This window comes from Dendrobates tinctorius, unplaced genomic scaffold (assembly GCF_039654945.1).
Source record: "Dendrobates tinctorius isolate UK_male_01 unplaced genomic scaffold, ASM3965494v1 ptg000314l, whole genome shotgun sequence".
Lineage (NCBI taxonomy): Eukaryota > Metazoa > Chordata > Amphibia > Anura > Dendrobatidae > Dendrobates > Dendrobates tinctorius.
In genome coordinates, this window is record NW_027361981.1 from 494,851 (window position 1) to 517,188 (window position 22,338).

The window sequence follows — 22,338 nt, forward strand, 5'->3', positions numbered from 1 at the left end:
AGATCAGATAATTTAACTTGTTTTTCTGCAGGTTGAAGAGTATGTCACACCTGAAAAGTTTAAGCACTGGGAGAAAATAGGCAACGAGCTAGGATTCCTGTACACAGCCAGTGGTCCTCTGGTCCGGTCCTCTTACAAAGCAGGTACGCCATTGTATTTCTCCTTCGTCTCATTGGGGGACACAGAGACTGTGGGTGTGTGCTTCTGCCGTCTGGAGGCTGACACTAAGTATACAAAAAAAGAGTTAGCTCCTCCTCCGCCGCATACACCCTCGCCCCCAGACCGGGCGTAACTCAGTTTTTTGCTTAGTGTCTGATGGAGGCACACGCAGTCTGGAGCTCCAGACTAGGTTTTTTTTTTTTTTTTTTTTTCTCTCTATGAAGATAAGACAGGGGCGACGGATCCTATAGAGAGGATCCGATCTCCCCAAATCATCAACGGGCGACCACGTGTGAGTAACCCTCCACGTGTTTCTCTCCCGCACCGAGGGACACATCTGGGACTTTTCCCCAGACAACTATTTTTCTTTTTTATTTTGAAAGAGGCGGCAACGCATCCTGATAAGAGGATTGCGGTTTCCCCATCGTCCCCAACGGGCGAGCACGTGTGAGCGATCCTCCACGTTGTTCTCTCCTGCAACGTGGAAATGCCCCTACCACCCCTAGGTAGTGAGTCCAGGGGTGGAGTTGGAGGCGCAGGTAAGGTAGCCTCCCCCTCCCTGCCCAGGGATGGGGTTGAGAAGCACCTCCGTGGAGCCCCCTCGGCGGCCCGGCTCACCTTTGGTTGATCAGGCCGGGACCAGGTAGTCCGTCTCTCACCCGGCGCTGCCCCCGGTGGGTAAGCAGGAGAGCTGTGAGCCCGCCGACTTCCGGGGGCGGAGAGCGGCGTCCGCGCGCCCGCCCACTTCCGGGGATGGCCGGAAGCCCCGCCCACTAACTTCCGGGGGCGGAGAGCGGCGGGCGCGCACAGTGACCGGGGAGCTCCCGCCCCCTCCCTCCAACGCCGCACGTGGAGGGCGGCCAGAGACCCGCGGGCTGCCACGGTCCCCGCTGTATGGGGAGGTCCGGAGTCCGCGCGCCCGCCGACTTCCGGGGATAGCCAGAAGCCCCGCCCACTAACTTCCGGGGGCGGAGAGCGGCGGGCGCGCACAGTTACCGGGGACCTCCCGCCCCCCTCCTTGCATTTCCTCGCAGAAGTGGGGCCGGAAGCCGCCCCCTATCTCCTGGAGTGCAAGTGCCCCGGCGGGTAACGCTGCACGGAAGAGACGCAAAGTTGGGCCATTACCGGTGGGTAAGTGCATCCCCGTTGCGAGTGCCGCACTAGTAGTCAAGGAAGGGGTTATCCTCCTCCTCCTACCCTACCTTGCAATATGTCTGGCAAAGGGAAAGCTCACTCTTTCCTATACGCTGTTTGCGTTTCCTGTGGGGTCAGGCTGCCTAAGGCACAGCCGGGTAAATTTTGTGAAGCCTGCGAGTCGGAGCGAGCCCAAGAGCCCCCCATTGTTGCAGAGCCCAGAGGTCAGGACCCTCCAGAATGGGCGGTGTCTTTATCAAACTCTATGATATCCCTTACAAAGGCAATTGAGTCTCTCCAAGGCCCAGGTAGGGACAAGGATGGTGGTCTGCCAGCGGAAGACAGCTCGTCCACGTCTCAGGACCCTCCGACCGTTAGAGGCCGCTCCAGCACCAGACAAGCTCATAGCAAAAGAGCTCGTTCCCCGTCGGCCGGACCCTCTGGGGCTTCGGTGGCGGGTATTAGATCTCGTTCCCCGTCGCCGAGCTCAGGAAGCGAGCAGGATGAGGGCGAGGAGGAGGAGGCCTGGAATCCAGAAAGCCTGGGATACCAAGACTCGGTGGACAGCCTCATTGAGGCAGTCAACCAGACTTTAGAGATCGAGGACGATGTGTCCACGGCCTCAGGTCACAAGGTCTCCTTCAAAAAGACCAGGCGACCGCATAGAAGGTTTGCCACGCATCCGGAGTTCGAGGAGCTAGTTCAGAAACATAGGGAACACCCGGATAAGCGTTTTGCAATGCAAAAAGCGCTGCAAGCTAAGTATCCGTTTCCTCCTGAACTCCATAAGGGATGGGTGGAGTCGCCAGTAGTGGACCCACCGGTATCTCGTTTAGCGTCAAGATCGCTATTGTCGATACCCAGCGGTTCTTCTATCAAGGACCCAACTGATCGCCTTATAGAGGGGCTTGCCCGCTCGGTGTATGAGGCAGCGGGGTCGGCCCTTGCCCCCTGCTTTGCGGCTACTTGGGTGGCTAAGGCCATGGTTTCGTGGGCGGACGCTCTGCAGAATGCCCTCCAAGACAGAGACCTGCCTGCGGAGGTCTTGGAGGTGACAAATCAGATCTTAGGGGCAAGTGATTTTCTCGTCAGCGCCTCTCTGGACGCGGCCGAGTGTTCTGCGGTGGCAGCAGCAAATGCGATCGCCATTAGGCGAGCATTATGGCTGAGATTGTGGAAGGCGGATTCTATCTCCAAAAAGTCCTTGACCTCATTGCCGTTTCAGGGCAATCGGTTGTTCGGTGAGAAGCTTGATAAGCTTATCTCAGAAGCCACAGGGGGGAGGAGTAGTTTCCTCCCGCAGCAGAGGACTTGGCCAGCATTCAGGCAGACACAGAGGCGTTTTCGGCCTTTTCGTAACCCCTGGAGGGGGTCTTCGGCCAGAGCATCCACCTCCGCAAATGATGGTCAGATTAGGGAAAGGCAAATCTCTTACAGAGCCAATCCGCTGGGTAGAGGCCGAGGCCGTTTGCCCAGAACAAGGGGGGCCAGATCCCAAAAGCCTCCAGCAAAATGACTCGAGGCGCTTAGTACCTTCGGACGACAGAGTGGGCGGACGCCTACTAAAGTTCAGCCACGTTTGGGTCGCAGTGGCACGCGACGCTTGGGTGGCAGAATTGATATCGTCCGGGTACAAGATAGAGTTTCTCGGGCTCCCGCCACGGCGATTCTTCCGTTCCCGGCTTTCCGGAACAGAGTCGCAGGCGGAGAGTTTGTTACAGGCCATAATGACGCTACAGCGCAACGGGGTCATTGTCCCAGTACCGAAAAGCGAAGAGACACAAGGTTTTTACTCCAACCTGTTTTCGGTCCCCAAAAAGGACGGGACAGTAAGGCCAGTATTAGATCTAAAAATCCTAAACAAATTCATCAGAGTCAGGCGGTTCCGGATGGAATCCCTCCGTTCGGTCATTGCAGCCATGGATCCAGGGGAGTTCCTGGCCTCGATCGATGTGCAGGATGCGTATCTGCACATTCCGATTTTTCCTCCACACCAGAGGTTCCTGCGTTTTGCGATCGGAGGGCGACATTTTCAATTTGTTGCTCTGCCCTTCGGTCTGGCCACTGCTCCCAGAGTCTTTACGAAGATAATGGCGGTGGTTATGGCCATCCTGCATGCTCGGGGCATAACGGTACTACCTTACCTGGACGACCTTTTGGTAAAGGGGCCGTCCTTTCAGGCGTGCCAGGAGAATGTCAGTATCACGCTGGATACCCTGGCGCGTCTAGGCTGGTTGATCAATCGGAACAAATCGTCCTTGGTTCCAGCCCAGAGAATTGTATTCCTAGGCATGGTTTTCAACACCTCCCAGGGGCTGGTGATCCTCCCTCAGGACAAAGCGCGAAAGATCAAACAGGGGGTACGGAACCTTCTACAGCCAGGCTCCAGATCCATCCGGTACGGCATGAGTGTGTTGGGCAGAATGGTGGCGGCGATGGAGGCAATCCCGTTTGCCCAGTTCCATCTCCGTCCGCTTCAGCATGCGCTCTTGTCAGCATGGGACAGAAGGTTGCTATCCCTCAGTCATCGGTGCAATTTGTCTCCGCTGGTCCGACAATCACTCCGGTGGTGGACTCGCGACTCGTCTCTTGTCCAGGGGAAACCCTTTCCCCCGGAACAGTGGTTGGTGGTGACGACCGATGCAAGCCTGCAAGGTTGGGGAGCAGTTTTCCAGAGTCACACAGCCCAGGGGCGGTGGTCCATTCAGGAGATAATTCTCCCGATCAACATTCTGGAGATACGGGCAATACGATTGGCCCTGCAACATTTTCAGTGTTTCCTGAGACACCGGCCGGTGCGCATTCAGTCGGACAATGCTACAGCAGTAGCATATGTCAACCATCAGGGGGGCACGCGCAGCCAAACAGCCATGCGCGAGGTTGGACTGGTACTGCGTTGGGCCGAAAAGAACCACGTGGTAATTTCAGCGGTGCACATTCCGGGAGTCGAAAACTGGGCGGCAGATTTTCTCAGCCGACAGGGGGTCGCGGCAGGGGAATGGTCCCTGCACCCCGAGGTTTTTCAACAGATCTGCCAACGGTGGGGGACACCAGACGTGGACCTTATGGCATCCAGAGAGAACGCCAAAGTGCAAAGGTTCGTCGCTCGATCCCTCGACCCGCAGGCGATCGCAGCAGACGCTCTGGTGCTTCCATGGAGCCAGTTTCGTCTCCCATACTTGTTCCCCCCGCTACCTCTGCTTCCAAGGGTCATCAGAAAGTTAAGGAGAGAGAAGGTTCCAGCAATTCTGCTAGCGCCAGACTGGCCTCGGAGGGCCTGGTATGCAGATCTGGTTCAGCTAGTGGTTGACGTACCCTGGCGTCTACCAGATCGACCGGACTTGCTGTCCCAGGGGCCGATCTACCATCCGAACTTAGGGGCCCTGTGTTTGACGGCGTGGCCATTGAATCTTGGCTGTTAACACAGGCAGGATTCAGGCGCGATGTGGTGGCCACGATGGTAAGTGCCCGAAAACCTTCCTCGGCGAAGGTATATCATCGGACTTGGGAAGTTTTTTTCCGTTGGTGTAGGGATCACGGAGTGGCTCCTCTGGTTTTTTCAACCCCCAACGTACTGGCTTTTTTTGCAGGCAGGGCTGGACGCAGGGCTGGCTCCGAGTTCGCTCAGGACGCAAATCTCGGCCCTGTCGGTCCTTTTTTCAACGAAAGGTCGCTTCGGTCTGGCAGGTTAAGACGTTTATGCAGGGGGTCGCACATTTAGTACCCCCCTATAAGGCGCCGACGGAATCATGGGACCTGAACTTGGTGCTCAGAGCCCTTCAGGAGCCCCCCTTCGAACCCTTGCAAGAAGTCTCCTTACCTTACCTGTCCAGAAAAGTCGTTTTTCTGGTAGCTATTACGTCTATTAGGCGGGTTTCGGAATTGGCGGCTTTATCTTGTAAACCGCCGTTCTTGACTTTTTATAAGGATAAGGTAGTTTTAAGGCCAGCTCCCCCCTTCTTGCCGAAGGTTGTCTCTGCATTCCATATCAACGAAGACATTGTCTTACCTTCGTTTTGCCCGGCACCGGTGCACAAGGTAGAAAAGGCTTTGCACACACTGGATCTGGTAAGAGCTCTTAGGAGGTATGTGACAAAGACAGCATCTTTCCGCCGGACAGACTCTCTATTCGTGATCCCAGAAGGGAGACGGAAGGGGCTTGCTGCGTCCAAAGCGACTTTGGCCAGATGGGTTCGCCTGACGATTCAGGAATCTTATGAAATCAGTGGCACGCCGGTTCCGGCAGGGATCAAGGCACACTCGGCTCGAGCAGTGGGTGCCTCATGGGCACTGCGACACCAAGCTTCAGCGGAACAGGTGTGCAAAGCAGCTACCTGGTCCAGTTTGCATACGTTTGTCAAACATTATAACGTACATACCCAGGCATCCTCGGATGCAAGCCTGGGAAGAAAGATTCTTCAGGCAGCAGTTGCGCACCTCTAATCAGGGGCGCAAAGTAGCATGGATTGGGTGAGCTAAGATCCCGCCCAGGGACTGCTTTAGAACGTCCCACAGTCTCTGTGTCCCCCAATGAGACGAAGGAGAAACATGGATTTTTGTGAGTACTCACCGTAAAATCCTTTTCTCCGAGACGCTCATTGGGGGACACAGCACCCACCCTACTAGCCAGTTGGCTTTTGCTTATTTTAAGTTATACAAATCCTTATGTAAGGATCAGGGTGGTCCCTTTTCCAGACGTATAATTTCTTGCCTGAGTTTAAGGCGCGTTCTCCTACTGCTTATGCACTAAACTGAGTTACGCCCGGTCTGGGGGCGAGGGTGTATGCGGCGGAGGAGGAGCTAACTCTTTTTTTGTATACTTAGTGTCAGCCTCCAGACGGCAGAAGCACACACCCACAGTCTCTGTGTCCCCCAATGAGCGTCTCGGAGAAAAGGATTTTACGGTGAGTACTCACAAAAATCCATGTTTCTTTAGGTTGTACTTCTCGGGGATTGATAGTAAATACACATCTTATGTTTAATAATAATAATAATAATAATAATATTTATATAGCGCCAACATATTCCGCAGCGCTTTACAGTTTAACAGTTTCAAAACACAAGACATAAGTAACAACGTTAACAATACAATAAATAAAGCAAAATAAGACAACCCTGCTCATGAGAGCTTACACTCTACAATGAGGTGGGGGAGATACAAAGTACAGGCGTGTATTTACAATGGTGTATTGACAATGATGGTCCAGCCATCTTGAGGGAGTGAGGGATGGATGGAGATAGTGAATGGGCTACACACGCACACTTACACATAGAGTGACTTTGATTAGTGAACGTGATAGGCCGCTCTGAACAAATGTGTTTTGAGGGAGTGCAAATTGTGGATAGTCCTAATTTCTTGGTGTATAGCATTCCAGAGGATTGGCGCAGCGCGGGAGAAGTCTTGGAGTTGGGAGTGGGAGGTACGGATTAGTGCAGAGGTTAGTCGAAAGTCGTTTGCAGAGCGCAGCGTTCGGTTAGGCCGATAGACAGAAATTAGGGAGGATATATAGGGGGGTGCCGCACTGTGGAGAGCTTTGTTGGTGAGAACTAATACTTTGAATTGGATCCTATAATGAATGGGCAGCCAATGTAAGGACTGGCGAAGAGCGGACGTGTCTGAGTACCGATAAGCCAGATGGATGACCCTGGCCGCTGCATTAAGTATGGACTGGAGAGGGGATAGTCGAGTAACTGGGAGGCCAATTAATAGAGCGTTGCAGTAATCCAGGCAGGAGTGGATCAATACTACAGTGAGGGTTTTTGTTGTTTCCATGGTGAGAAAAGGGCGGATTCTAGAGATGTTCTTTAGGTGTAAGTGGCAAGAGCGGGCAAGAGATTGTATATGGGATGTGAAGGAGAGATTGGTGTCAAACATAACACCCAGACAGCACGCCTGCTGCCGGGGTGTTATTATGGTGCCACCCAAGGAGAGGGAAATGTCAGATTTAGGGAGGTTAGTAGACGGCAGGAGCAGAAGTAGTTTTGGAGAGGTTGAGTTTCTGATAGAGAGTGGACATGATATTGGAGACTGCGGACAGACAGTCACTGGCGTTCTGTAGTACCGTGGGGGTAAGATCGGGGATGACGTGTATAGTTGTGTCATCAGCATAAAGATGGTACTGAAAGCCAAATCTGCTGATGGTCTGTCCAATTGGGGCCGTGTAGAGAGAGAAGAGAAGGGGGCCAAGGACTGAGCCCTGAGTTACTCAGACAGTGAGAGGAAGAGGAGATAACGTGGAGCCAGAGAACAAAACACTGAAGGAGCGGTCAGAAAGATAGGAAGAGAACCAAGAGAGAGCAGTGTCCTTAATGCCTAGTGACTGGACCCTAGAGAGTAGGAGTTGGTGGTCAACAGTGTCAGAAGCTGCAGATAGGTCGAGAAGAATGAGCAGAGAGTGGTCACTGTTACGTTTTGCTGTCAGAAGGTCATTGGTCACTTTGAAGAGTGCAGTTCCAGTCGAATGTAGGGGGCGGAATCTGGACTGTGAAGGGTCTAGAAGGGAGTGAGTGGAGAGGTAACGGGTAAGGCGGGAGTAAACTAGGCGCTCCAAAAGTTTAGAGGGGAGATTGGAGACTGGTCTGTAGTTGTTTGTGCAGGATGGGTCGAGAGCGGGTTTCTTTAGTAATGGAGTAACAATGGCGTGTTTGAAGAAGGATGGGAAAATGCCTGAGGAGAGGGAGAGATTAAAAATTGTAGTTAGGTGAGTTGTGACGACTGGAGAGAGAGACTGGAGGAGATGTGAGGAAATGGGGTCGGTAGTGCATGTGGTCGGATGAGAAGAAGAGAGGAGTCTGGAGACTTCTTCCGTGATGGGATCAAATGTGGAAAGTGAGCCAGGGGAGATGCAGAAAGGGATGGGAGTCACAGCACTTGTTGGTTGGGAGCAGATTTCCTGATGGATATTATCTATTTTTTCTGTGAAGTGGGAGGCCAGGTCATCAGCACAAATGTCTGTGATAGGGGCTTGTGCTTTTGGCCTGAGGAGGGAGTGAAAAGTGTTGAAAAGTTTCTTGGGGATGTTGGCTTTTGAGGAGATCAGGGTGGTGAAGTAGGTCTGTTTGGTGAGGTGAAGGGCTGCGTTATAGGTTCTTAACATAAATTTGAAGTGGATGAAGTCTTCTGGTGTGCGGGTTTTTCTCCATAGGCGTTCAGCACTTCTATAGCATCGCTGGAGAAGTTGAGTTTGCGATGTGAGCCAGGGCTATTTTACTCTGTGCTTGGCGGTTCTGAGGGTGAGGGGTGCTTCTAAGGCTATGTTCACACGTCGCGTTTTTTTCACGGTGGTTTTAAATGTGCGATTTTGCCGCGAAAACGCAAAAAATGACATCCCATGCATTCTAATGGGATTCCGCAATACTGTGCTAATGCTGCGTTTTTTTCCGCGGCGGAATCGGTTCGCGGTAAAAAAAACGCAGCATGCTCATTAATGTAGCGGAATCGCGGCGAGATAGGAATGCATTGTTCTGCTTACTTTCCGCATGTGGCTGTGCCCACCATGCGAAAAGTAAGCAGAACATTTGCGGATGGTACCCACGATCCGGAGGAGGGGAGACTCTCTTCAGAGCTGTGGGTACCATATCCTTGTAAAAAATAGAATTAAAATAAAAAATATTGTTATTCTCACCTTCCGGCGTCCCGCGCAGCCTTCCCGCCTCTCTCCACGCTCCCGGTCCCAGTAATCCTTTGCGAGAATGACCGCGATGACGTCGCGATCACGACATCTCGCGGTCATTCGCGCAAAGGATTATTGGGATCGGGAGCGTGGAGAGAGGCGGGAAGGCTGCGCGGGACGCCGTAAGGTAAGAATAACAATGCTTTTTTTTTTATTATTATTTTTTACATCCTATCTTTTACTATTGATGCCACATAGGCAGCCTCAGTAGTAAAAAGTTGGTCACACTCGTCACTCACTATGTTTGACGAGTGTGACCAACCTGTCAGTCAGTTCTCCAAGCGATGCTTCAGATCACTTGGAAAACGCTAGCAATTCTGCAAGCTAATTACGCTTGCAAAACTCTAGTTTTTCCACAGGAAATTCGCGGGAATTTAAATGCGATTTTCCCATGGAATGGAATCCTCGCTGTAATTTCCGCGAGAGTTCTGCAACGTGTGCACATAGCCTAAGAGTGTCGTTGTAGTGATGATCAGCCAGATCAGGACAGGAAAAAGAGGAGATTGGGGACAGTGATGAGTGTACGGAGTCTGAAAGTGTCTGAGGGTTAATGGCTTGTAGATTTCTGATTGTGTGGTAGGTAGGAGTGAGCTGGGGTGGGCTAGGATTTGTGAGCGTGAAGGAGAGAATGTTATGGTCAGAGAGTGGAAGCGGTGATTTTATTGCACTTTTGAGAAAATAGTAACGATTCAGAAATGTCAGTTTTGTTAGAAACAAGTAGATTACATGTTATTCCAGTGCTGGATCTTAGAGATCACCTATAATCTGCATGAGAATCAAGCAGCCAGGGTTTAATTTCCTTATACTGCCCCCACAGGAGAAATGAGGAATTACAGGTGCATCTCACAAAATTAGAATATCATCAAAAAGTTAGTTCATTTCAGTTCTTCAATACAAAAAGTGAAACTCATATTATATAGTCATTACAAACAGAGTGATCTATTTCAAGTGTTTATTTCTGTTAATGTTGATAACATCAGCTTGAAAAATGATTTTAAAATCCAAAATGTTTGCACTCTGCAATGTATGTTCAGTAAATGCACTCAATCCTTGGTCGGGGCTCCTTTTGCATTATTTACTGCATCAATGATACTGCTTTGATAGAAGCCTTCAGCTCGTCTGCATTGTGGAATCTGGTGTCTCATCTTCCTCTTGCCAATACCCCGTAGATTCTCTATGGGGTTAAGGTCAGGTGAGTTTGCTGGCCAATCAAGCACAGTGATACTGTAGTTTATAAACCAGGTATTGGTACTTTTAGCAATGTGGACAGGTGCCAAGTCCTGCTGCAGAATTAAATTTCCATCTCCAAAAAGCTTGTCGGCAGAATTAAGCATGAAGTGCTCCAATTTCCTGGTAGACGGCTGCGCTGACTTTGGTCTTGATAACACACAGTGGGCCTACACCAGCACATGACATGGCTCCCCAAACCATCACAGATTGTGGAAACTTCACACTAGACCTCCATCAGCTTGGACTGTAGCCTCTCCACTCTTCCTCCAGACTCTGGGATATTGATTTCCAAGGTCTAGTGTGAAGTTTCCACAGTCAGTGAACTTGCACAATTGGTGGCCGACTAAATCTTTTTTTTCCCCACTGTATGCTTTTTACTGTTCTTACATAACCTAGTATATTAGTCCAATATTTTATTCTAAGATCTATTAATTAAAATGAATTTTATTAATTTGTTCCTCAATTGTAGACCTTTTTGAATAAATATCAAGGTTGGCTCGTGACGTTGTCCAAGCTTTTCATCTGGGTATTTGAGTTTGACATCCCTGTGCTAACAGTAAATAAGCCACAGCAGTCGCGGCCGTTTACAGATTGCTAGATAAAGAGAATTGAAAGTTTTACACTATCTATGGAAGTAAGGGAAAACTTACTGATTGCTGGCGGCCACAACTATTGAGAGAAAGCAGAACTCTGCAGAGCTCCATGTTGGACTGCAGTAAGGGGCACATGCTAGACCTCGGCTCTGTTTATTGTCTATAGTACTCTGCCTTCTCCAGCAGTCCCATAGACAATGATTGAAGCGGAGAATGAGCATGCACCATTTGATAGGGCTCTGCATCACCCCACTGTTAGGATCCACCGTGATCAGCACGTTTTCTCTTATCCAGTGGGTTGGGGATAGCTTACAATTTCGGGAATACGCCTGTAAACACACATTTAATTTAGCAGGGAATCACCATTTCAACTTAAACATCATTAAAGGTTTTACTCCAGAATTTAAGGTGTATGTCTCAATTAGTGATGAGCGAACGTGCTGGGTAAGGTGTTATCTGAGCATGCTCGGGTGCTCACCGAGTGACTTCGGCGTGCTCAAATACAATGTTCAAGTCCCCGTGGCTGCATGTGTGGTGGTGAGACATGCAGGCATTACCTAACAAACAGGCAATCCCTGCATGTGTTATGGCTGTCGTGCAGCCGTGGGGACTCGAACATATTTTTTGAGTACACCGAAAAAAGTACTTGTCATTTAGGTTTTTTTTTATAGGGGCTTTATTCTGCAAATTGTAAATATTGAGTAACTTTTTCTTGTTACATTTAGGTGAATTCTTCTTGAAGAATTTGGTTCAGAAAAGGAAAATTAAAGCCGTATAAACGTTAGTGTGGAACGATATGGGCTTAGGATAAACAATGGATGTGAGCTCACCAGTAGCCACCGATGGGGTGCCCTATGTTGCGGTACAACGTGGGGCGAGCAGAGACGGTTTGGGAATATCGGCTGGAAACTTTGATGCTTCCGATTGTAAAGAAACACTTCATTATATCTTTAGACTTTTAAAGGATTAAATTAAGACTTCATTAGGAGGAAACCCACAGTGGCGGAGTCCTCCCGGTCAGCCAATCAGATTACAGATGAAACTGTATTCCACTACTGTCTGGCGGTTTGCTTTTTTATGTTACTTTGGGACAGCATGGCGCTCCTTCTGTGTGACCTATTGGATGATTATTTAAGAAAATAAAGTTGCTATAACACAAGAATATTCTTGACTCCATAATAAACTTTAATGGAACTGGATCTAGAGCGGCATTTTTTTTTTTCAATTAAATGTCCATTCTATTATAGCATTCCTCCTCTACGCACACAACTATACATAAGGTTTTTTTTATCCTTTATTTCCATTGTGGTTGGAATGAATTTGTGATCAGCACGATTTCTTTATTTTTTTTTCTCCACATCACTATATTTAAAAGAATTCTTGCAATTTTCACCCCAAACCTCCCATTAGGCTGAGCCCGCTTGTCCCGTAGGATCATTTCTCAGGCACGTAGTTATTATGCGCCAAGTTTATAACGACCTCATAAATAACACAGGATGCACCATTGAGGTAAGTGATCACATCTCACCTCCTCCCCCTCCCTGCCCAACGACTTGCACAAGTAGCAGAGCGTTGCCGGTCACATCAGATGCAGCGTGTCACCACAGTCTCACCTTGAGTCATTAAGTTCACCAAAAATGGGACATACGACAAAATTGATGGAATTCTTTATTTTAGAAATAATTTTTCTTGGAAAGTATAACAATTGAACATGATCCGGCAGACATAAAACCGCATTACCATGCCAATGACTCATACTCTTAGCAATCAATCATTATGTTAACTTTTAGCATTACATTGGCAATATTCATTTTTCCTAAAACCATTTCTTCCTGGATTGCTGTGCCCCCTTTAATCAGCTGCTTGGTGTGGGTGCCAGCAATTAGACCCCCAACAACATGATATTGATGGCCCGTTATTAGAGTAGGCCATCAGTATTAACGTCCTGGAAAACTCCCTTGTATTAGGAAAAAAAAAAAAAAAAAAAAGTCTAAAAAGTGATACATTCCCTTTACATAGTAAAAACTTACTATATTGGTCTGCCATATCCCGTACCCCCTTAAGAGGACGCTGGCCTTTTTATTGCACATATTGCCATCCTTTCAGTTTTCACATGCAACCATGTATACAATTTTGTTACAGGGGTTCTTCCCCTTCAGGGACAAAATTAATACTTAAAAGCATGTATTTGGGGCTAAAAATAAAATGTTGTGCAATTGGGTTTTTACCTTCTATAGCCTCTGTGTAGCACTGGCCACAGAATGAGTTAACTGACCATCAGTGAGCTCGTTCTAACAGTCTGACGGGAGTTTTACTGAGCCGATTTATGACCACATCAAAGATAAATGTGCAGGGAAACATGTAAAAGCCAAACCTTGCAAAAAACTTTTAGTGAGACCCAATTACAAAAAAATATTTTTAGTCTAATTAAAACTAAAGTTCCTGAAGTTGTACCAAGTTGGAATATTTAAGTATTAAAAATGTTTTTTTAATTGTTTGATCATGTTTTTTGAGAAATTTTAAACATGATGCCAACATATTAAAAGTTTAGAAAAAAAAACCTTTTTTTTTGGGGGGGGAGGGGGGATTCCCCAAGCACAGTCACTAGGTGCACGCACAGAACAAGTATGATATGTGATAGCCGATTATAAAATTAGAAAAATGTTCCAAAAAATAAATCTGATTCAAAAGTGTCCCTTATAAATAACCCTGTAGAAAAAATGCACAAGACGCCCTCCCGCTGAGAAATCACGAGTCACTGCAGAGCCGTTTACACACCAGGCATTACACTTCTGGGATTATATTCTGTGGCTCTGTACAAAGAGTAAAAATGATTGTTTGGTCTTTAGAGTTCATGTTTTTGGAAGTGTAAAAGTTTGCAAATACATTATCTATTGGTGACATTGAGAATCAACCAAATTCTCTGTACCTGCAGTGAAAAAGAGAATGTAACACAAGGATGGCCGAATACTGGAGGTGTAGACGGCTCCCGAATCAGCCACGTCTCCATACACAAGTGTGTCCATGTAAAGCCTTCGTCAGGGCACAATTTATACTTCAATAGGTTTTATTATTTCCAGTCACATATATACAGTAAAAAAATCCTTAACCCTTCCCCACCCAGTAGCTTTATACTCTGGCCTTCTTGAGTGGCACATCCCCGAGGCTGATCTTGGGCATGTTGGCCGTTGGTGTAAAAGGGATCCTCTTGGAAGCCACCTTTTTCCCGATGGTCTCAACCTGTCAATAAAAGTTAAAATAAGAATATTTAAATGATGGGAAAAATATATATATCTACAATCATTGGTGATGATGGCTGCCAATAGACTAATTGTGTGTGTATATATCTATATATATATATATATATATATATATATATATATATATATATATATATATATATATATATCTCTCTCTATCTATCTATCTATCTATCTAATCTATCTAGTATATAAAGCTCAAGTGTGTATGTATGTGTGTATGTCCGGGATTGGCATCCGCATCGTCGCAGCTACAGCCACAAAATTTTGCACAGTCACACGTCTGGACCCCGAGAGCGTCATAGGCTATGATGTGAGGCGAAATTTTAACCCCGCGCGTTCCAATTCACAAAACAATTTTGCCCCCATCTACATAATGGGGAAAAAGTGAAAGGAAAAGTGTTGGAGGCAAATTGACAGCTGCCAGATGGGAACAAGGGGGACTTAAAGAATGAGAGCGATGGCGCCAAAGAGTATATACCGTACAGTTGCTAAGGTGGGGCCCTGACATGGGATACTCACCACACACGGGGATATGAACACACACACAAAATGCGCCACACACTACCACGTGCTTCACATCTACCACCCTCAGCACACATTTCACCACACATACACCAACCTCGCCACATAAAAGTTGAAACACAAAAGTCACCACTCAAAACTCGCCACGCTGTCCCAGAGCTGTTTAAAGGACGAAAAATGAGCTGTGATTGGTTGCTATCAGCAACAGTTTTCTTTGTAGACAGTTGTGGTAACTGAGGCCTATTATTCTTATCATTTCTATGGTGTTATCGCCCTTCTGTAAAGCTGGAAATAACACAATTTATTACCGTGCCAACACAGACCACCCTCTGACCCAGACTGCAGGGGGAGCCCAGTATCACACAGGATAGGATTAGATACACAGCTCAGCAGGCAGTATCACACAGGAGAGGATTAGATACACGGCTCAGCAGTCAGTATCACACAGGATAGGATTAGATACACGGCTCAGCTGACAGTATCACACAGGATATGATTAGATACACGGCTCAGCAGTCAGTATCACAGGATAGGATTAGATAAATGGCTCAGCAGACAGTATCACACAGGATAGGATTGGCTCAGCAGTCAGTATCACACAGGAGAGGATTAGATACACGGCTCAGCAGTATCACACAGGATAGGATTAAATACACGGCTCAGCAGACAGTATCACACAGGAGAGGATTAAATACACGGCTCAGCAGACAGTATCACACAGGAGAGGATTAAATACACGGCTCAGCAGTCAGTATCACACAGGATAGGATTAGATACACGGCTCAGCAGTCAGTATCACACAGGATAGGATTAGATACACGGCTCAGCAGTCAGTATCACACAGGATAGGATTAGATACACGGCTCAGCAGTCAGTATCACACAGGATAGGATTAGATACACGGCTCAGCAGTCAGTATCACACAGGATAGGATTAGATACACGGCTCAGCAGTCAGTATCACACAGGATAGGATTAGATACACGGCTCAGCAGACAGTATCACACAGGAGAGGATTAGATACACGGCTCAGCAGACAGTATCACACAGGAGAGGATTAGATACACGGCTCAGCAGTCAGTATCACACAGGAGAGGATTAGATACACAGCTCAGCAGTCAGTATCACACAGGATAGGATTAAATACACGGCTCAGCAGTCAGTATCACACAGGATAGGATTAAATACATGGCTCAGCAGACAGTATCACACAGGAGAGGATTAGATACACGGCTCAGCAGACAGTATCACACAGGAGAGGATACTTGGGTAATCGTTTAGTTAATTTGTGCTGCAAATCTGTAGTGTTGAATATATGATGTAAAATGGTTTTTATGTGCAATATAATCATTATAGTTTGTTATAACTAACCACAGTTGGTTACTATGCCCAGGCAATGCCGGGCTCTTCAGCTAGTGTATATATTACACACATATACATACACTAGTTGTACAGTCCTATGTATAGGCTATATGACATAATGAGATTTGTTGAGCTGTTGTATATGACTGAGCGCAGTTCCAGCATTTGGCCATTAGGTGTCAGTGCATACATAAGTAGTTTGTGCTACCCTTCGGCCACGTTCACACTGTCAGTATTTGGCACCAGTATTTATAAGCCAAAACAAACATGGAACAATCAGAGGAAAAGTATAATAGAAACACGTCATCACTTCTGTATTTATCACCCACCCCTGGCTTTGCTTACAAATACAGATTTGAAATACTGACCAAATAGTAAATGTGGCCTTAGAAGTATTGGTCACATTGCAGCTCACAGGATCCATGGATATATAAAGACACACTCCATTTTTAATACATGCAGCTAATGTAGTGAAGGCTGGGACGTCATTAGGAGTCAGTTCTGAGTCTTCAGTATGAGTCACGCCGAGAGGAACAGCCAGAACGTCTCCTACTCCCTGAGGTTACTAATGTGCTTATTGCAGAATGTCTGTACGGCTACACCCAGGGTTCACAGTCTGCATCGCCCACGGGATGAATTTCTCACATCTCCATTTATCGACTTTTCATTTAGAAGCTGTGTGTATGCGGCCGCCACCAGTGTGGATCGGACATTACGGATTGTTCTATCAGAGGACACTGGCTGCCGCAGTGACCGACTGCATCAATTTCACAACTTAGGTGGAGTTTATCCCCTATGAGTCAAAAGGAAATTCTGGATTGTGTCTACAAGAAAAGATCATCCTAATTTTGTAAGAGGCCTCGTGCCCGGGTCATTCATCGCTGAGCCAGAGATACAACACTTACACATAATGAGGTGGCAGACAGCCTATATAGCATCATATAAAGGCTGTCTACAGGCAGAATCGGGCACACGGACCCCATAGCTTGGGACCTCCATGTATGAGCAGCGCCAGGTATCCGTGCCCCCGGCTCTGCAGTCCGGGCCTTTCCTAGTATTACACTGCAGCCATTACCGCTATTGACCAAAATCGTAATACTACAAAAAATTGACCAAATGGATTTTGAAATCTCTAACAAGTCAATAAAATAAGAGGAAAAATGTGGAGAATTTGCCGCAAAATGCACATGTAACATTTACTGTGGCAATCCCGCACAGGTGCATGTCCCTGATGGCCTGGTCCTTGCTTTGTAGGGGCTTTATTGCAGCCCGCTGACAAAGTAATTCCCTTACTTAGCATATGACGCCGGCCATACACATCAGATAACATCTGACAGCAGATCCTCCATGTATGAGCGCTCCATCAGTTTCCAATAGGAAGACAGGAAAGAGTGGCTCCCAGATACCTCCAGAAGAGGATCATCTCCTCTCTGGGATTACAATGGCCCGATCCTGCTCTCCCCTCAGGTTATCTGTCGGGGGACAGTCAGGAGGCCCGCATTCACACCAGCTGGTTGGCCAGTCCCAAGCAAAAGCCAGCGGGTTTGGCAGAATTTCATCCAACGTGTTCGGAGGTCAAAAGATATTAATGGTTGTTATTTACTACAGAATAAATAGGCGTCACAGGAACAATGTTCACATTGATGTACCTGGAAGCCAATGTTCTGCAGCTCCCCATGAAGGTCGTCCAGGACCCGGCGGCCATCAAATATGAACGCAGGCTTCAACATCTTGGAATGGATGCGTTGGAAATCCAATTCCTACCATAACAGAAACATGGCGGTCAGCCTACACTACAGATCAGGACATCCTCAACATGGTGGACAGGTCAGTATATAAATACAAATGCAGAGCAACCACACCGATGTAATTACAAACCTGTGCTCCCAGCATAGGAGGATCAGGAAAGAAAAGGAAACGGATCGGCATGTCTGTGCTCACCTTAAACATGTCCCACTCTGTGCAGATAACTATGGCGTGAGCTCCCTCACAGGCCTCGTATGGATCCGGAGAGATATGGACCAGCTTCTCCACTGGGGAATGGATACATATATTAACCCTCATTAGGTGAGTCAATGAAAAAAAATGGCTACAAAAATCTGGAATAATTCTGTCCAACTTCGCCCCAAATAATAGTGATCTAATCTAGTAATGAGGTCAGAAAGGGGCAAATGACCAGTCTGGGAGGCTCAAAGCCCCTCAATAGGGGAGAATAGCCAGCAAACAGTGCAATGGTTGGCAGCTAAGGTCGCCCATTTCTCCAGCAGTCCCAGGTCACTCACCTCTGTCGTCAGCAGTCACTCCGGGCTGGGATAAGTCCATGACGATTTGTTCCCTTGGTACTTTGGGATCGAATATGTGCAGCTTGGCCCCTTCATCCATAAGGTACTTGCTGATGTAGATACTCGAGGATTCTCTGAGGAGAAGTAAAGTAACAGTTACAGTGAATTTCCATCACACACAACTAATGTAATAAATGGAGACCTTTATGTGGCTGCTCATTTAGATGTAAGAACATTTACTACACAGCATTCTTTTCTCAGACCCAGCGGTCATTGTAAATCTCTCTTCATGCTCTGATGTCAGGCGTCTCTGAAGGTCACCTACCTTGTGTCACCTGTGTCCTTTTTGAAGGCAAACCCTAACACAGCAATTTTTTTGTCAGTTACGGTGTTGAAGAGACAATCGATGATCCTAGAGGTAAACCTCCGCCTCTGGTAGTCATTCATGTCAATCACCTGGAATGAGAAGAGCGGTTGAGCAGGTCATGGTGTGGATACCGTCACTAATCATGTGTCCATCATGGACTTTAAGAAGACGGCACATCCAGCGCTGGATACATGCGATCTCGGAAGTCTAACCATATGAATGTTCTGAAATCATCCTCAGTCCCATCATCTTTATGTAAAAATATGGCAGCAGATGCTCCCTCAGATTATGTGCAAGGATTGTCAAGCATCTGATGTGCACGACCAAGTCAGAATATTAGATTACCTGGGACTCAAGACAAGTGGCCCTCACATGGCCAGCCCCCATCCCAGCACCTCTACGGTGTCCTGTACAGCGTATTTGTGCTAATGCGGTACTTGAAGAAGGGAATCCAGCTCCAGTTTCAGCCAGGCACTTTTTCTCACCGGTATACCCGGTATCTGCGTGATGTATGATTTTGTCACTTTTATCTTTGGAATCAAATAAAAGAAATTGATTTTATTCCTTGGAGCTGGATTCCCTTCTTTTCTTCAAGTACATTTCCTGGTGTCTGGTGGAGACACGAATCCTTGCTCGGGGTCCATGGAATTAAAGGCTTTTTCCGTGGAGGGGGTGAGCTGAAATAATTTTGTCTTTTGTGTCTAGTGTGGTACTAACAATGTCTCACATGTCACCAACGCATGGAAACCAGGAAACCTGTACCCACTGGCATGACGCCCGGTAGGAAACCTACCTGCTGCCAGTATTTTGCAACTTCGTGCAGATTTAAAACTTCACACAAATAAACTAAATTAAGTACATCTTTCTGGAAGCAGCTACCACCAAAACCTACAAAAATACAAAAGAAAAGATTATATGCAGGAGCTTGAACATGAAAAAGTCATCATCAATGACACTGATCATATTGTACATAGTTGATCATACCGATCTATACACATATTAACACTCCCGGCATTAGAAATGTAGTTTTGCCATCGTTGGGAGGAGGGCTGTGGAGTCGGAGTCATGGAGTTGGAGCCCATTTTGGTCATGGAAATTGAGGTGTCGGAGGTTTGGCTTACAGACTCCACAGCCCTGGTTGGGAACGAGTACTTGGCCACTTTAGCTGGACTTAAATTTATCTGGTTGGATAATAAACTGCTTTCTCATACCACCCACCACAGCGTACAAATGTTCTCATAAGGCCGGTGCCAGCATTTCTGACATGAACACAAGACGATCAGGCATGTTGAAACCCAACAGCCCGATCCTTCTTCCCTTCCACATCCATCATCTTGAAAAACTCATATTAGCCACATATACAATTGATGGAAGGCTGGTCCTGCAGGAATTATACGGGTTGGACTATAGGAATCGAAAATTAAAGGGGTTTTCAAAAAACACCCGTTTCCTTGCTGCAGTGAGTTTAAAAAGAAGCTTTCCTTTACTCACTCTCCCTCGGTCCAGCGGTGAGTCTCTGCCGCTGCTCTTAGTGTCTGTTATTGTCTGCAGCGCCGGAGTGATGTCGTCTGTGCTGCAGCTGATCAGTGAACCCTGTAGCTCTGACAGCTTGTGCCGTCAACTCAGGCAGAGCTGCCGAGCTCGGTTATTGTCTGCAGCACTGTTCGTTCATGGGATGTCAGAGCGGCAAGCAATAACAGACCCCAGGAACAATGGAGGAGACACACCACCTGCCCTGGGGAGGGTCAGTAAAGCTCAGCTTGTTTGCTTTTTTTTTTTTTTTTACAAATTGCAGTTGGTGGTTGTATTTTTCAAAACCCCTATAAGTTTGTACATACATATATTTAAGTGGGGCAATAAATCAGCAAACGAGTGTTTTCCTACGACAGCAGTAACGCAAGGAATAGAGGTAAAGGGTCAATTGTTGGATGGGATTATTTTTATGCAGACTTAAAAACAAAAGTTATGGGCAACACGTCGTCCGGCGTAAACAGGACATGTGCTGCCAATGAGGATATTGTGTGCACACCGTATTCATGATCCCTCTGAGCGCAAAGAATTTTGCAACTAAACGTCCGTTGCTCATATAAATGGAAGACAAATGACGGTGGTCAGCCGGGATGGGCAGGTGTAAGGACATCACCAATGTGTATGATGCAGTTTTCTATAACTGGAGGACCCCAGACTCTAATTCTTTCTATTTTAGCTGCATGGGGTGTATCTACACTCTAGACTTCACCTTTCCCCCAAATCTACAGTATAATCATAGGGTCCTGGTAGGTATCATTATGATACAGAACCACTAATACAATACATACACATTATTAGGGTCATTCTTACCAACACTGGCTTTAAGGAATTTATTTCCAATTCTTTGGTCCATCCCAATAGCCCTGGCCACTTCTTCTACATCTGCACCAGTCGCTTCACACAAGGCACTGATAGAGTTAATACTGCTGATCCTCTGGGCGAGGAACGCATTAGCAGCCTAAAAGAAGGTAGAAACATTATGAACACGACGGAACGCAAGTCAACGAATCACGATTCGTGGAAATACCAGGAAAATATGAGCCCTCACCAGTTTAGAAAGCTCAGAGGACCAAGTGTTGGTGGTGATAATCTTCTCCGAAGGGACCCAGTTTTCATATACAGCACACAGGGCGCACACCGCTCTCTGTCCTTCTGGGGTTTCATCTCCTCCAATCAGGACCCGATCAGGGTTTTTAAGATCTTTGATGGCCGTTCCTTCCGCAAGGAACTCTGGATTAGACAGCACCTTGGGGGAAAGACGATCAAACCATTAGTACAATTGACATTTAAAAGGCTAGGTGGACAATTTCACAGTTTGTATTAATAATGTTATCTATTGCAAACCCTGAACCTGTAGCCATATATCCTACTGCACATACACGTTAAATGGGATCCACCGGTGATCTAATATATCATAGAATCATAGAGTTGGAAGGGACCTCCTGGGCCATCTGGTCCAACCCCCTGCTCAAAGCAGGATTCGCTAAATCATCCCAGTCAGATGTCTGTCCAGCCTCTGTTTGAAGACTTCCATTGAAGGAGAACTCACCACTTCTCGTGGCAGCCTGTTCCACTCATTGATCACTCTAACTGTCAAAAAGTTTTTTCTAATATCTAATCTGTGTCTCCTCCCATTCAGTTTCATCCCATTGCTTCTAGTCTTTCCTTGTGCAAATGAGAATAAAGTTGATCCTTCTACAATGTGACAGCCCTTTAGATATTTGTAGACAGCTATTAAGTCTCCTCTCAGTCTTCTCTTTTGCAAACTAAACATTCCCAAATCCTGCAACCTTTCCTCATAAGACAGGGTTTGCAGACCGGTCACCATTCTGGTCGCTCTTTTCTGAACTTGCTCCAGTTTGTTGATGTCTTTTTTAAAATGTGGTGCCCAAAACTGGACACAATATTCCAGATGAGGTCTGACCAAAGAGGAGTAGAGGGAAATAATGACTTCACGTGATCTAGACTGTATGCTTCTGTTAATACATCCTAGAATAGCATTTGCCTTTTTTGCTGCTGCATCACACTGTTGACTCATATTCAGTCTGTGATCTATTAGTATACCCAAGTCTTTTTCACATGTGCTGTCACTTAGCCCTATTCCTCCCATTCTATATATGCTTTTTCCATTTTTATTGCCCAGATGTAGTACTTTGCATTTCTCCCTGTTAAAAACCATTCTGTTTGTTGCTGCCCACTTCTCCAGTTTATTTAAATCTTTTTG

General features: G+C 46.9%; 2 protein-coding genes across 5 annotated transcripts in view; one reads left to right on the forward strand and one right to left on the reverse strand.

The window, feature by feature from the left end:
- Window positions 1-11,988, forward strand: part of LIAS (lipoic acid synthetase) — a 37,946-nt gene extending 25,958 nt beyond the window's left edge. For both annotated transcript variants that reach the window (XM_073561089.1, XM_073561088.1), the window contains exons 10-11: window positions 32-143; window positions 11,515-11,988. In XM_073561089.1, coding sequence (XP_073417190.1) covers window positions 32-143; window positions 11,515-11,567 — 165 coding nt within the window. In that variant the 3' untranslated portion in view covers window positions 11,568-11,988. The remainder of the gene's footprint in view (window positions 1-31; window positions 144-11,514) is intronic.
- A 456-nt stretch (window positions 11,989-12,444) lies between these two features.
- The window catches only part of UGDH (UDP-glucose 6-dehydrogenase), a 57,112-nt gene continuing 47,218 nt past the window's right edge, over window positions 12,445-22,338 (reverse strand). For all 3 annotated transcript variants that reach the window (XM_073561086.1, XM_073561085.1, XM_073561084.1), the window contains 8 exons: window positions 21,163-21,360; window positions 20,925-21,072; window positions 19,378-19,472; window positions 18,543-18,673; window positions 18,218-18,351; window positions 17,877-17,968; window positions 17,585-17,695; window positions 12,445-14,029 (listed from right to left, as the gene is read on the reverse strand). In XM_073561086.1, the coding sequence (XP_073417187.1) occupies window positions 13,919-14,029; window positions 17,585-17,695; window positions 17,877-17,968; window positions 18,218-18,351; window positions 18,543-18,673; window positions 19,378-19,472; window positions 20,925-21,072; window positions 21,163-21,360 (1,020 nt within the window). In that variant the 3' untranslated portion in view covers window positions 12,445-13,918. The remainder of the gene's footprint in view (window positions 14,030-17,584; window positions 17,696-17,876; window positions 17,969-18,217; window positions 18,352-18,542; window positions 18,674-19,377; window positions 19,473-20,924; window positions 21,073-21,162; window positions 21,361-22,338) is intronic.